At 44.6% G+C, this 13,970-nt stretch overlaps 1 protein-coding gene across 7 annotated transcripts in view; it reads left to right on the plus strand.

Moving 5' to 3' along the window:
* Positions 1-13,970, plus strand: part of PDE5A (phosphodiesterase 5A) — a 350,069-nt gene that overhangs the window by 128,875 nt on the left and 207,224 nt on the right. For all 7 annotated transcript variants that reach the window (XM_044301149.1, XM_044301132.1, XM_044301166.1 and 4 more), the window contains one exon: positions 4,756-4,845. In XM_044301149.1, the coding sequence (XP_044157084.1) occupies positions 4,756-4,845 (90 nt within the window). The remainder of the gene's footprint in view (positions 1-4,755; positions 4,846-13,970) is intronic.

A 13,970-nucleotide genomic window follows, 5' to 3' on the forward strand; every position in this document is an offset into this window, starting at 1 on the left:
ACACAGTGTCCATTTAGCTCTGTGTGTACAGCAGATGGGATGGTAAAAATGGAAATGATATCATTATCTGCCTTCTGTGGGCCTTCTCAACCGGTTGGACGCCAAGGATGAAACATCCTCACAGCATCATATGCAGACCAGTGGGACATTTTAAGACATTTGTCTGTCAGCAAGTAGTTAAAATCATTCGGAGGTAACCCGTGTGCTGTCCACATCCATATCGCTGCAAAATATAGAACATGTCCCTTTCTTGCCTGTTTTGTGGATAAGGATAGCCAGTTCTAATGAACGGAGTGAGAAAATTGCGGCATGCACACAGTTGGTATCTTTATTTTGCAGATAGCAAACAGATAAAGTCATGTGCATCTGGTTTTAGCCACAGAAAATAAAGTGAACTTAATTTTTACCACATCATGAGTGTTATGCAAGCGGGTGTGGACCCACTGCGCCACTGACTGGATATACTCCGGAGGGGCGTAACTAAGCAGCTACCTGGTATTAACTAGAGCCCCTGATGGTGGGGATAGGCTTGGGCTGTAGGGTAGCTGCCAGGTGCCACTCCAGAGTAGTCCCCGAGTCAGTGGCAGCTGCAAGCACCGAGGGGACGAGCGTGGCCAGGAGGATCCGGGTCAGGACAGGCAGCGATCCAGCAATGTCAGTAAACGAAGTCCTAGGTCAGAGGCAGGCAGAACACAAAGTCCATAAACGATATCCGAGGTCAGAGGCAGGCAGCAAACAGGCAAAGCACAGGAGTTCAATAGCAGGATTCGGTACACAGGAAGGCAGACAAGATAAACACCTTTGCACAGGGACTAGACAAGCTAGACACTGAGGTTGCTCAGGCAACTTCCTGTAGCAGGAAGAGCCTATAAATACATGCTGCAATCCGGCCATTGGCTGCTGAGACAGAGGGCGTGTATGTGTTTCCACATAGGAAAGAGAGACACACCCACGCAAGCTTCAGCAGCAGTGCAAGTCTCCAGTAGCAAGGAAACACTGGCATGGATCACATGTAGCAGAGTCAAGTTAGTTGCTGCCCGTGTTTGTCAGCTGGGCGGCAGGAGGGAAAAGAGGGAGCCCGTGCCTGCTGATAGGGGCAGTGGCGCTTACACAGGCCGCTGGGTTAGCAATGATCACTGTAAAAGCTAAACACAAAAAACTAAGGAAGATTTGTGTTTTTTCTATTCCTCCCCACAATACACTTTTTACAGTTTTTGCAATAGATTATATGAACCATTAAAAAGTCATATAAAAATGCCAAGCCTTCATACATCTTTGTCAACAGAAAAATAAAGACATTTTGGCTCTTTGAATGCAGGGAGGGCGCATGGTCCTTAAAGCATACCCGTGTTTTCAAAAAAGTTTGCATAATGGCTGTGCTTCTTTATACAATCATAACTGTGAAGGAACTGTTGGGTTTGGGCTTCCCTAATGTTTTTTTCAGCCATATTATTCCCTGTTTTAGCTGCACAGTTAGATGCATTTCAGGGAGCATATCCATTCTATGGAAGTCAGCAAGCACTGTACTGCTGTGACATCTTTTCTCTTACTTCCCACTATGTTTATTTTCAGCTCTGGAGCTCACAGAACAGATAAGGGTACTTTCACACTTGCGTTGTTTGATTCCGGCAGGTAGTTCCGTTGCCTGAACTGCCTGCCTGATCAGGCAAACTGTATGCAAACGCATGTCATTTTTTCTGACTGATGAGACATTTTTCAGACTAATCAGGATCCTGATCAGTCTGAAAAATGCATTGCAATACCGGATCCGTTTTTCCGGTGTCATCAGGCAAAACGGATCCGGTATTTATTTATTTTTCTCATTTTTAAAGGTCTGCGCATGCGCAGACCGGATGGACGGATCCGGCATTCTGGTATTTTGAATGCCAGATCCAGCAGTAATACATTCCTATGGAAAAAAATGCCGGATCAAGTCTTCAGTTTTTTTCGCCGGAGATAAAACCGCATGCTACGGTTTTCTCTTTTGCCTGATCAGTCAAAATTACTGAAGACATCCTGATGCATCCTGAACGGATTGCTCTCCATTTTGAATGCATGGGGATATGCCTGATCAGTTCTTTTCCGGTATTGAGCCCCTGTGTTGGAATTCTATGCCGGAAAAAAAAACGCTTATCTGAAAGTAGCCTAAGGAGGGAGAGATCAAAATTACAGAAAGGCAGGAGGCAGGTTCAGGATCTAAGCAAGCTATGACACGCCTCACTTCCTCTTAGTCTCTGTTACCCGGGACTGTTTTTGCTGACAATGGGCAGTGGACTGTAAATTAGATAGAAGCAGGGCTGTGGAGTCGGAGTCGAGGAGTCAGAGACAATTTTGGGTACCTGGAGTCGGAGTCGGCAAAAAATGAACCGACTCTGACTCCTACTAGATTTAAATTGGAATAAAAATAAGAAAAAGCAAGTTTAAATGTCCCAATTCACAAAAAGTTATAATTAATTACCGTATTTTTCGATCTATAAGATGTAAGGTTTTTGAGGAGGAAAATAAGAAAAAAAAAATTGAACCAAAAGGTGTGCTTTTGGTGGGTTTTGAATTAATGGTGGTCTGTGGATGACACTGTTATGGGGGCATCTGTGGGTGGCACTGTTATGGGGGCATCTGTGGGTGGCACTGTTATGGGGGCATCTGTGGGTGGCAATGTTATGGGGGCATCTGTGGGTGGCACTGTTATGGGGGATCATTGTGGGGGCATCTGTGGATGACACATATATAGCATCTTATCTTATGTGTCATCCACAGATCCCCCCCCATAACAGTGTCCCTGTGTAGTGAATGGGGGCCGGCATCTGTTTCTGTAATGGCAGCGGGGCCCGGTGCTTGCTTCATTCATAGTGGGCGGAGCAGGCCCGTGACGTAGTGAGCTACGCTACGAGCGCCCGCCCGGCCTCCTGACTGCCAAGAAGTTTTTAAGATGATTGGAATACTTTAACAATACCCACAAGTTAGATGCCATTACAGAAACAGATGCCGGCCCCCAGCCCCTCCTCCATCTCAGCGTATTCACCGGACGGTCGTAGCATTCGCCCCATAAGACGCACTGCTATTTTTCCCCCACTTTTGTGAAAAATACGGTACTTCTCTACTGTAAGAATAAAAGCCAATGCATGCAGTGCGTCACGTTACCGCAAAACGAACACGTTAAGTGACCATGAAGAAGCATGCTTGTCATATGCTTCACTATATGGCACGCAATGCACAGTTAAGGAGCGGCAATGCTTATACTTTCCATTGTGTTGTGTTCCTCCGTTACAGGGAACGCAACGCCCATGGTTAGCCTAGCCTCTCACTGATAACTGATTAAGTAAATATGTTTTTTGCAGGACTAGACACTTGTATAAGTGAAGGTAATGGATGGTCAATAGTTCAGGACTGAAGCTGTAAACCATTTGAAAAACTGCTGTCATTCAGCTAAGACTATAAAAACTTGTAAACTCGATTGTTAGCTTAAACTTTAAACATGACTATGCGATTCTACTAGGAAAATCATGTTTTACAATAAATGCCCCTTCCCGGATCCTCCCACTGCCCGATCTTCAGCAGAAGATCAGCACACAAAGGGGAAGGCAGCAGCTTCCTGGCCAGTAGATCTGTGGTAATGACATTCGCATATTAAATACAAAGGAGTCGGAGTCGGAAGTACCAAAAACGGAGGAGTCGGAGTTGGAGTCGGACCATTTATCTACCGACTCCACAGCCCTGGATAGAAGTGAGATGCCTAGTGGCCATGACTTTACAGCTTTTTATTTTAGGTGGAGTGCAGTTTGCTAGTTATACTACTCTCTATTAAATTAAATTAAATGAAATTGTGTGAAAGTATAGTGACTCTTTAAGGGGTTAAGTGAAGAATTACTGGATCTCTTTATTTATTTGCTTTTTTTAAAAATGTTTACTTTTTTTTTCAGTGTTTTCCCATACATATCTCATAAGGAAAAAATCCTGGAAAAATGTGTGAACAAAAAACTAAAGCAAAGCTTGTTTTTTTTCAGGCCTATGTTTGTGTCAAAATAACACCAAACCAAAACTGTATGTAAAGGAAGCCTTAAAGAGGACCTTTTATTACAATAAAAAATCTAAACTAAGTATACAGACATGGAGAGCGGCGCCCAGGGATCTCCCTGCACTTACTATTATCTCTGGGCGCCGCTCCGTTCTCCCGGTATAGGCTCCGGTATCTTCAGATTTTTGGCTCAACCGGGAGGAGCCTGCTCTTGTTCTCCTGGGCGTCTCCTTCATAGCCTGGGAGAAAAAAAACTCTCAGGCTATGAGCTGAGCGCTGCGATTGGACAGCGCTACAGCCTGGGAGAAGGAGACGCCCAGGAGAACAAGAGAAGGCTCCTCCCTGTTGAGCCGAAAATCTGAAGATACCGGAGCCTATACCGGGAAAACGGAGCGGCGCCCAGGGATAATAGTAAGTGCAGGGCGCCGCTCTCCATGTCTGTACGCTTAGTTTAGATTTTTTATCGTAATGAAAGGTCCTCTTTAAGGCTTGTTGAATGCTTGCCCCTGATCCAGTCTTTGCTCTATAGTTTGTCTTCCTTTTGGGAGGAGTGACAAGACTCCTTATACTATAAAGATGATTTTCGTCCTCTGCAGTGGTTTATCCTGCTTTGAAATGCATAGCTTGCTGCTGTGGTTGAGTATTTAGGCAGGAACGTCTGTCGTCTCATCATATTTTCCTGAAGATAAATCATTTCTAATCATTTATCTAATTAGACAGTGTTGTTTTCCCTTCTTCAGGATTCCAGATTCAATGCGGAAGTTGACCAAATTACTGGGTACAAAACACAAAGTATTCTTTGTATGCCAATTAAGAACCACAGGGAAGAGGTAAGCCAGACAATTTCTTTCCTTAAATGTTCCCATTTCCTGAGCATAAAGACTAATAAGGTGAACCTACACTGTCTGCTGTTATTAAGTATATAAAGAATGTCTTTTACCAATGGATGGATTGAGGGAGAATTTTATTGTAGTAACCCATACATTGCCAGAGTTGTTTGGAACACTGATCTCCATGTATGACATAAATAACATACTGAAAAATAAAGTTATTAATCCCTATATTAAATTAAACACCACTGATTGTAGTTCATTGAGTTGATCCGTCACTTTGTGTGCCCTTTACCGATGCAGTTCGGCTGCAGGATGTGCATGTGGATTACCAGGCAGTGATGGCCAGTTCGCGTTGTTCGCTCTCGAACATATGCGGGCTGCCATCTTTTTTCACAAGTCCGGCAAGGCACAGGTAAGCCCTTACCTGTGCGCGAGCCGATCTGAAAATAAGTGCGGTCATTGGGAGCAGGCAGTTCCGAGAATAGCCACCGGGGGCCTTCATCAGGCTGTTCTCGGAACTGCCTGCTCCCGGTGACCGCATTTGTTTTCAGACCGGCTCGCGGCACAGGGAAGGGCTTACCTGTGCCTCGCCGGACTTGTGAAAAAAGATGGCAGCCCGCACATGTTAGCGGGCGAACAATGCGAACTGGCCATCACTGTTACCAGGACACATCTCTGCTTAATATTGTTTCAAATGGCAAGTACGGGTGCCTCCTGGCAATTAGCAGAAATTCACACGTGGATCGATCCTGTGGTTATACTCTATCGTACGAGTGCCCTTTGTGTAAACTTCTATTTAGCCATTTCTTAGTTATATGTGATTTTTAGAAAGGGGGATTTCAACCAATACCACTCATATAGTTCCTACAATGGTTCTTACCTAGTTTTCCATACTCCTATATGGTAAATCTCTGCAGTTATACCTTGACCTTGATATATTCAACCTGCTCATATAGCTGGAAGAATGGCCATTCAGAGTGCTAGAAAAGCTCTGGAAGCTGTAATGATTAGTAACAGGTTTCTCAGAAGCACATATAGAAGAACTGATTAACCTATTAGGCCTGATTCACAAAACCATGCTCGGTCCTGGAAACACAAAACGTGTGTCGGCCACATCTTCTGGACCGTCCGTGGCTCCCCTGACCTGAACTAATTATATCATAGTGATTTATGATACAGTCAGTTCTTATCTGATAGCTGGTCTCTTGTGCTGTGCTCATATCGTCATTTGAGTACAGTACAATAGACCTGCAATTAGATAGGAACTGACTGTATCATGAAATACTATGACGCAGTCACTTCGGGTCAAGGGCCCAGCGGTCAGTCTGGTAATTGTTCTGGTAAATCTTTCTGGTAATTGTTGATTAGTCCTGCACATTGGCTTCTAACCTATTCCTCCATACAAAACAGCTTCAACTCTCTTCTTCCCATGAACTGCTCACTTCAGGTCCTTCCACAACATTTCCTTTGGCTTAAAGAAGACCTTTCACCTGGATATCCTTATTATCCTACCTTATAGTGCGGCCCCCACTGATGTCTTGACCCTTTTTTTTTTGTAAATAACCCCCCCACATTCGTCTGCTGTGGTCCCTGTATCTTTTGGCGCCTCATATGCTAATGAGGTGACTCGGTTATACTAGGCGTGGACTTGTATTTCTCCTGGGCACGGTTATCTTCAACCAGGCTGCGATCGCATCCAATTAGAACGCCCCTCTCTTAGCCAGGGAGAAGGAGCTCAAATTCTCACGGGAGAAGGAGCTGACCATTTGTGTAATATATTTTAACTACTGAAATGATACAAAAAAATTGCTCTAAAGTGGCCTATTTTGAGCCTTAGCAACTCTTCTCTGTCTTCTGTTTACATAACTGTCAATGTTAGCAAGTCTCTACTGTTATGTAAACAGAAGATAGAGAAGCGTGGCTAAGGCTTAAAAATGGGCCACTTTAGAGCAATTTTTCGAATAGAAATGTATGATTTCAGTAATTAAAGTATATTACAAAAATGGTCATTATCACTGCCCCTATACATTACACAAATGTCGCTCGCTCCAAAATCATTTTCTGAGCGTAAACCTAACGGACCCCATTATAGTCTATGGGGTCCGTAGGCTCCGCTCGCCTCAGTTATGTGCCCAATCCGTCCTTTCCGTTCTCCTGCTCCTATAACAGAGCAGGAGAACGGAAAGGCTGAACGCTGATGTGAACGAGGCCTAACTTGTGACAAAAAGTTCAATCTTTCATGGACTCAATATGCCCTTCAGCGAATACCTTGGGGTGTCTTCTTTCCAAAGTGGGGTTATTTGTGGGGTGTTTGTACTGCCCTGGCATTTGAGGGTCTCCGCAATCATTACATGTATGGCCAGCATTAGGAGTTTCTGCTATTCTCCTTATATTGAGCATACGGGTAATGAGATTTTTTTTTTCCGTTCAGCCTCTGGGCTGAAAGAAAAAAATGAACGGCACAGATTTCTTTATTCACATCGATCAATGTGGATGAAAAAATCTCTGCCAAAAAATGTGCAAAAAAAAAAGAGGGGAAAGGCGTCTGCCAGGATATAGGAGCTCCGCCCAACATCCAAACCCACTCAGCCCATATGCCCTGGCAAACCCGATTTCTCCATTCACATCAATCGATGTGGATGAATAAATCATTGCCGGAATTTTTTTTTTATATTTTTTTTATATACAAAGTGTTTGCCAAAGCATATGAACACCGCCCCTCAGCTCATAAGCCTCGGCAAACGTATCTTTTTTACTGCAGAGGAGAAATCTTGTCTTGCAGCGCCGCATACACCGACTTTTGTGTAATCTGACAGCAGCGCAATGCTTCTGTCAGAATGCACATCAGTGCTGCAGCTGGTTGATCGCTTGGTCCACCTAGAAGGTAAAAAAAAAAACAGGCAGCAACGCAATAAATTTATTAACAGCCACTTCACCATGTTCTACGGCAGTGCTGGTACTAGGTCCAGGATGGGCTGTGCTGCTGGTGTATGCCTCACCACGTAATCCGACAGCGCCAGCCCCACTCTGCTGCCCTTGAAGTGGATCCTGCGCAACCTGTGGTCTAGCGACACGGGGCCGGGTACGCCTGGTGGTATCAGGGACCTCGACCTCATCGTCCGAACTTTGGGTCAGACTGCCACTGCTTTCTACAGGTTCGTATTCTGACCCACTGGATTCGTCAGATGAGGGTTCCCATTCCTCATCCGACTGGGTCAGAAGCCTGTAGGCCTCTTCAGAAGAATACCCCTTTCTTGCCATTTGGTCAACTAAATTTAGGGGGTATTCCCTCAGACTACCCAAGATAAAAAGCAAGCCTGTCTTACAAATGGGACGCTAGCGAAGTACAGGAAGCCGCTGCGATTGATAAAAAATATTAAAACTGATTTTTTTTATCGCCGCAGCGCTTGTGTAGTGATTGTGCAGTGATAAAAATAATATATATTTTTGTCACTGCGGCAGGGCGGGCGTAGGTGAACGCACGTGTGGGCGACCGATCAGGCCTGATTGGGCAAACACTGCGTTTTGGGTGGAGGGGGAGCTAAGGTGACACTAATACTATTATAGATCTGACTGTGATCAGTTCTGATCACTTACAGATACTATAAAGTACCAATCCTGATTAGCGATAAGCTAATCAGCGAATCAGTGACTGTGGTGCGGTGGGCTGGGCGCTAACTGAAGCTAACTATCTACCAAAGGGGCCTAAACTAACCTAAACCTAACAGTCAATACTGGTGAAAAAAAAAAGTGACAGTTTACACTGATCACTTTTTTCCCTTTCACTAGTGATTGACAGGGGTGATCAAGGGGTTAATTGGGGTGATGGGGGGGTGATCTGGAGCTAAATATGTAGTGCTTGGTGTACTCACTGTGATCTGTGTTCTCTGCTAGGAACAACCGACAAAAAGGACCCAGCAGAGAGCACAGAAGCCATTTAACACATTATATTTATAAATATAATGTGTTATATGGCTGGTGGTTCGTTATTTTAGAAGTCACCAACCTGCCAGCGATGATCATTAGCTGGTAGGCTGGTGACCAAGTCCTTGTGCGCCTTTTGCCGACCTGCACTGCGCATGTGCGGGCCAAATATGCGCGTCATCTCGCGAGATGACGTGTAGATGCGTGCAGGAGGAATAACCCGGCCGCCCGCAGGACGAATCCCTGCGTTAGGCAGTTGTGAGGTGGTTAAGAGTCAGCTATTTGCTGGTATAATTCAGAATTCATTGTTCCATCAATGGTGGCGAGTTGTTCTAGCCCCCAAAAAACATTGTTCAGATAGCTTTTGGCTTGTCCAGGTATTCTTTAGCAAGCTACAGATAGGCAGCAATTTTCATTTTGGAGAGAAACAGATTTCTCCTTGCAATTCTCCTTACAACACCATTGTTGTTCTGTGCTCCTGATGGTGGACTTACTGTATGAACATTAACATTAGCTAATGTGAGAAAGGCCTTCAGTTGCATAGAGGTTACCTTTGGTTAGTCATAGTAAGCTCTGACTGTCCCTACATATTAAAAAGAAATGACAATTATACTGTAAGGGCTCATTCAGACAACGGTATATTTGTGTCCACAACTATTCCAGAATTTTGAAAAATGGATGCGGACTCATTTACTTCAATCGCAGGATTGCATAGAATGGCTTGGTACTGGCCTTAATAAATGTGTTTGTCATTTGCCTATGGGTTAAAAATACTTTTTTTTAAAGAATTAAGTAAAAAGTATCATTACATTCAGCTGAGCTAGCCCTACAAGTAATTGGATCAGACTCACTATTGACTATAAAAATTTGGTCCGATTTGTGCCCAAAAAAAACTGGCCTTATCATTTGCACCACATTTATCAACTTTTTACACTCTTTGCAGTTCAAAATTATCCAGCTTCACAGGCAGGTAAAATGTAATTAAAAGTATCCTTATTGATATAGCCAACAAGGGGTGTGGGCTTGTAGGAAAGGGCTTATTGATAAAGGGGGTGGCTTAAAACGACCTCCTTAAATGTGGTGTAAACCTATGCTAGACAGTGTAAAGATGCACCAATTGTATCAGCATCAGCCACTGTGATCAAGGTTGAGCAGTTTAAAAGGGTTGTGCAGTGCATAGATATTGATGACCTATCCTCAGGATAGCTTCAAAAGCTCAATGAGGTCATCAACTCCATCAGGGATTGCTTTATTTATTCACTCCAACATGTACAATAAGTCTGTGACGTTTCAGCTACATATTGTCAGGCAGCCAGGGAGACAGACGCAGTCTCGCCGAAAGCATGTCACCACGCAAAAACGTGTCTCTCATTCTCCCAGGGGGTGTCTGGCCCTCCGTCAGGACATCCCTCACCCTCGCTGGCCTCAAGGGGTGGGGTGTCGTTTTCGGAGGGCGGAGCTAGTAAAGGTTTGCGCTTTACGCACTCGACACTTTGTTCGATACATTCAGGATCTTGATGCTGCTACGAGACAGGACGCCACCATTCCCAGCGCTGACACTGGTCAGAGATCCCGGGACCCGGAACCCCTAGTGTCAGCTGTTGCCAGGGAACCTCTGTTGTCATGTCTCTTGACTTAGACATGTGGTGGGAGGTTCCTTCTTCTGCTCACACTCAGCCCTCACCTGTGCTTCCCTAAGCTGAGGGTGGGGATTGGGTGTGACCTCAGCAGTGTCAGGTGATTTGTGGAGGGATATTTAAACCTGGTCTTTTCCCCCACTCACTGATGATTATTCAGTTGCTTCCCTGGCTCTGGATCTGAATCTGGTGAGTGGTTTCTCTGGTTATTGACCCTGGCTTTGGTTTTGTTTGTCTTCTGGTTCTTATGCCCTGACTTACGTTTTCTTCTCTTGTTTCCCTTTTCACCAGTGCATGGTGTCATGGTATTTAATTAGGGGCTTTTTGCCCAACTGTTTGCCCAGCCACCCTGCTATTTGACACCTTGGAAGGGCTCTGCCAAAGTCCCCCTTCCTGCTGGAGGCGGGTGAAGAGTACCCCGGCCTTCAAGGGCGTTCAGAGTGTGACGGCTTGCGCAAAGTGTATCTGGTACGCCGTGTTTGCTGGACGTCAGTTTGGCTTTATCATTTCATTAGCATTACACATATTAGCCTTTTTCAAACATCACAATAATGTAAACAACTTGTCACGGTAGGTAAGATAAGGGAAGCAAACAGAACACGGAAAAGCAAACAAAACAACTGACTAGGCCCCAAATGCTAGAAAAAAAAGAGGTCACCTCCTAGCAATCCCTAAAACACTTTCCCTAAGCTGCTATGCCCATGTGCATATCTCGATGGTAGATATGCACATGCCCACCTACCTAAGACTTAAACACACTGAATCAAACCCTCAGCTGTAGGGAAGAGGGAAAGATACACCCAGCTCCTTTTGAAAACCGAAGGAGCTAGCGTCTCCCTAGAGACCTAGTCAAAACAGACACAGAAGGAAAAAGGGAAAAATACTTATCTAGAGATGTGAAGACGATCCACCAAACTTCCAAAGCTCACACAAGGCAGAACTATAACCCACAAAGGCTATAGAGAGAAGGAGGAATAAATAGCCTCACCAATTACCTAAAGAACAACACCTGGGAGGAGGTGGGATTCAGCTCAAACCCACAACAAAAAAAATTGTCAGATCGAGTCACGTGCAGCAATTCTGACAGATATCCTCAGAACACCCACAGGGCAGGGCGTCACAGTACTATGCACGTGTTGTGGATCTATTGGTGAGACGTTCTATTGCATTCTTGATGTAAAACGGTGAGGTCATCAATATCTCAGCACTACACAACCCTTTCAAAACTGTCTAGTCTAAGTTTATACTTAATGTTGGACAGAATTAGGCTAGATCTACACTACTGTTATTAGTACCAGCAGGCTATTCCAGCAGAGATAAGTTACCTAAATGCCTGCTAGCCCCATTGACTATAATGGGGTCCGGTGGAGATCTGGCCACTACCTGGAAAATGTGCCAGGATGTGGCAGGACAAAAACCACTGCACACAGTAGTGTCCTGCAAAATCCCCGCACATTTGCCAGGTAGTGGCTGAATCTCCGCCGCTCCCAACTATGGTAATAGGGCTGGCGGGCATTGCGATTAAATATGGCAATGCCAGATCCATTCTCTGTTGGAACAGCCTGCAGTAGATAATAGCATTAATGTAAAAAAGGCATTCGCAATCCGTTTCCCTGCTTTCTTCTCAGTTTGTGGCAAAACTATATTGAAGCTATATTGCTAGTGATGGATTGTAAGCTTTTCTGCTATAGAACATGCTGTAGATCTATTGCATGTGACAGAGTTTCAACCAAAAGGATTGTGACCCTGACTAAAATGTTACGTTAATCACATTAGTTTTACTTACTTCACATCTGTCATCTTACCAAGCATGCTAAATGTTCTGCTTAAGTTCTTTTATAAAAAGTCTACTCTGATATACGCTATATATTCCTTTTAGTTGGTCCTACAAAATGACTAGCCTCAACTTAGGCCTCTTTCACACTTGCGTTGTCCGGATCCGGCGTGTACTCCACTTGCCGGAATTACACGCCGGATCCGGAAAAACGCAAGTGTACTGAAAGCATTTGAAGACGGATCCGTCTTCAAAATGCTTTCAGTGTTACTATGGCACCCAGGACGCTATTAAAGTCCTGGTTGCCATAGTAGGAGCGGGGGAGCGGTATACTTACAGTCCGCGCGGCTCCCGGGGCGCTCCAGAGTGACGTCAGAGCGCCCCATGCGCATGGATGACGTGATCCATGCGATCACGTCATCCATGTGCGTGGGGCGCCCTGACGTAACTCTGGAGCGCCCCGGGAGCCGCACGGACGGTAAGTATGCTGCTCCCCCGCTCCCCGCTACACTTTACCATGGCTGCCAGGACTTTAGCGTCCCGGCAGCCATGGTAACCATTCACAAAAAGCTAAACGTCGGAGCCGGCAATGCGCCGAAACGACGTTTGGCTTAAGGCCGGAGCCTTTCAATGGGCATTAATTCCGGATCCGGCCTTGTGGCAAATGTTCAGGATTTTTGGCCGGAGCAAAAAGCGCAGCATGCTGTGGTATTTTCTCTGGCCAAAAAACGTTCCATTCCGGAACTGAAGACATCCTGATGCATCCTGAACGGATTTCTCTCCATTCAGAATGCATTAGGATAATCCTGATCAGGATTCTTCTGGCATAGAGCCCCGACGACGGAACTCTATGCCGGAAGAAATGAACGCAGGTGTGAAAGAGCCCTTACTTACCTAACCTGATTTATGTATGACTATTTGTTCTCATAAACAGCAAAACAGAAGCTACCAAATAGCAACCTTTTATTGGATACAATTCATTTTCCTGCTTGTTTTGAAATTTGGATGGAAACTAAATACTTGCAAGAAAATCATTTTCCTAAAATACAATAGCATTCAGATGTTGTATCCCTTTTCCCTCCTGTAAAGACTGTGGAAGCAGGTGGCTGGCGAAAACTGAGGAAAAGAAGCAACAGCTGTAGCTCCTGAAATGGAACTGTAAAAATGTGCATCTGTTTACTACACAAAAATAGATTATACTATGTGGTGCTAACTAATGTAAAGAGAACGCATCCTAGCCTCCGTGAAGTTAGCTGTTTATGAGACTTTTTTAGGAGCGTACATGTATTTCTCCTGTGCATGTGCATTATTTTGTCTAGATAGCCGTTATTTTTTCTATGTGGGACTAAAGCTTATTGATTTAGATGACAAAATACCATTTACCACTTATGACCTTCCTATTTTGGGCCTTAAAGTGTAAATTCCATTTATTTATTAATGTTTTTCTAATGCGTAGGGCCAGTGATCAGAAAAGTTTTTTCTAATACGCTTTATTTATTGATTTTTTTTTTTACATTTTTATGTGAAAAATTGCTCTAAAGTGTCCCTTAGCAGTGCTCTCTAAATGAATGTTGTAAGGAATATTTGTCTTAAGACTACAGCTCGGCCTACCTCTTAACAGTGTCCTCTACTGCGGTCCACTCCCTTAACAGTGACCTCCACAGCAGACCTCCACAGCGGCTAACTTCCTTAACAGTGACCTCCACTGCGCCCGCTTCCCTAAAATGTGACCTCCACAGCACCCCACCCCATTAACAGTGACCCTCTACAGCGGTCTACCCCTTAAC

The sequence above is a fragment of the Bufo gargarizans genome, chromosome 1, assembly GCF_014858855.1.
Source record: "Bufo gargarizans isolate SCDJY-AF-19 chromosome 1, ASM1485885v1, whole genome shotgun sequence".
Lineage (NCBI taxonomy): Eukaryota > Metazoa > Chordata > Amphibia > Anura > Bufonidae > Bufo > Bufo gargarizans.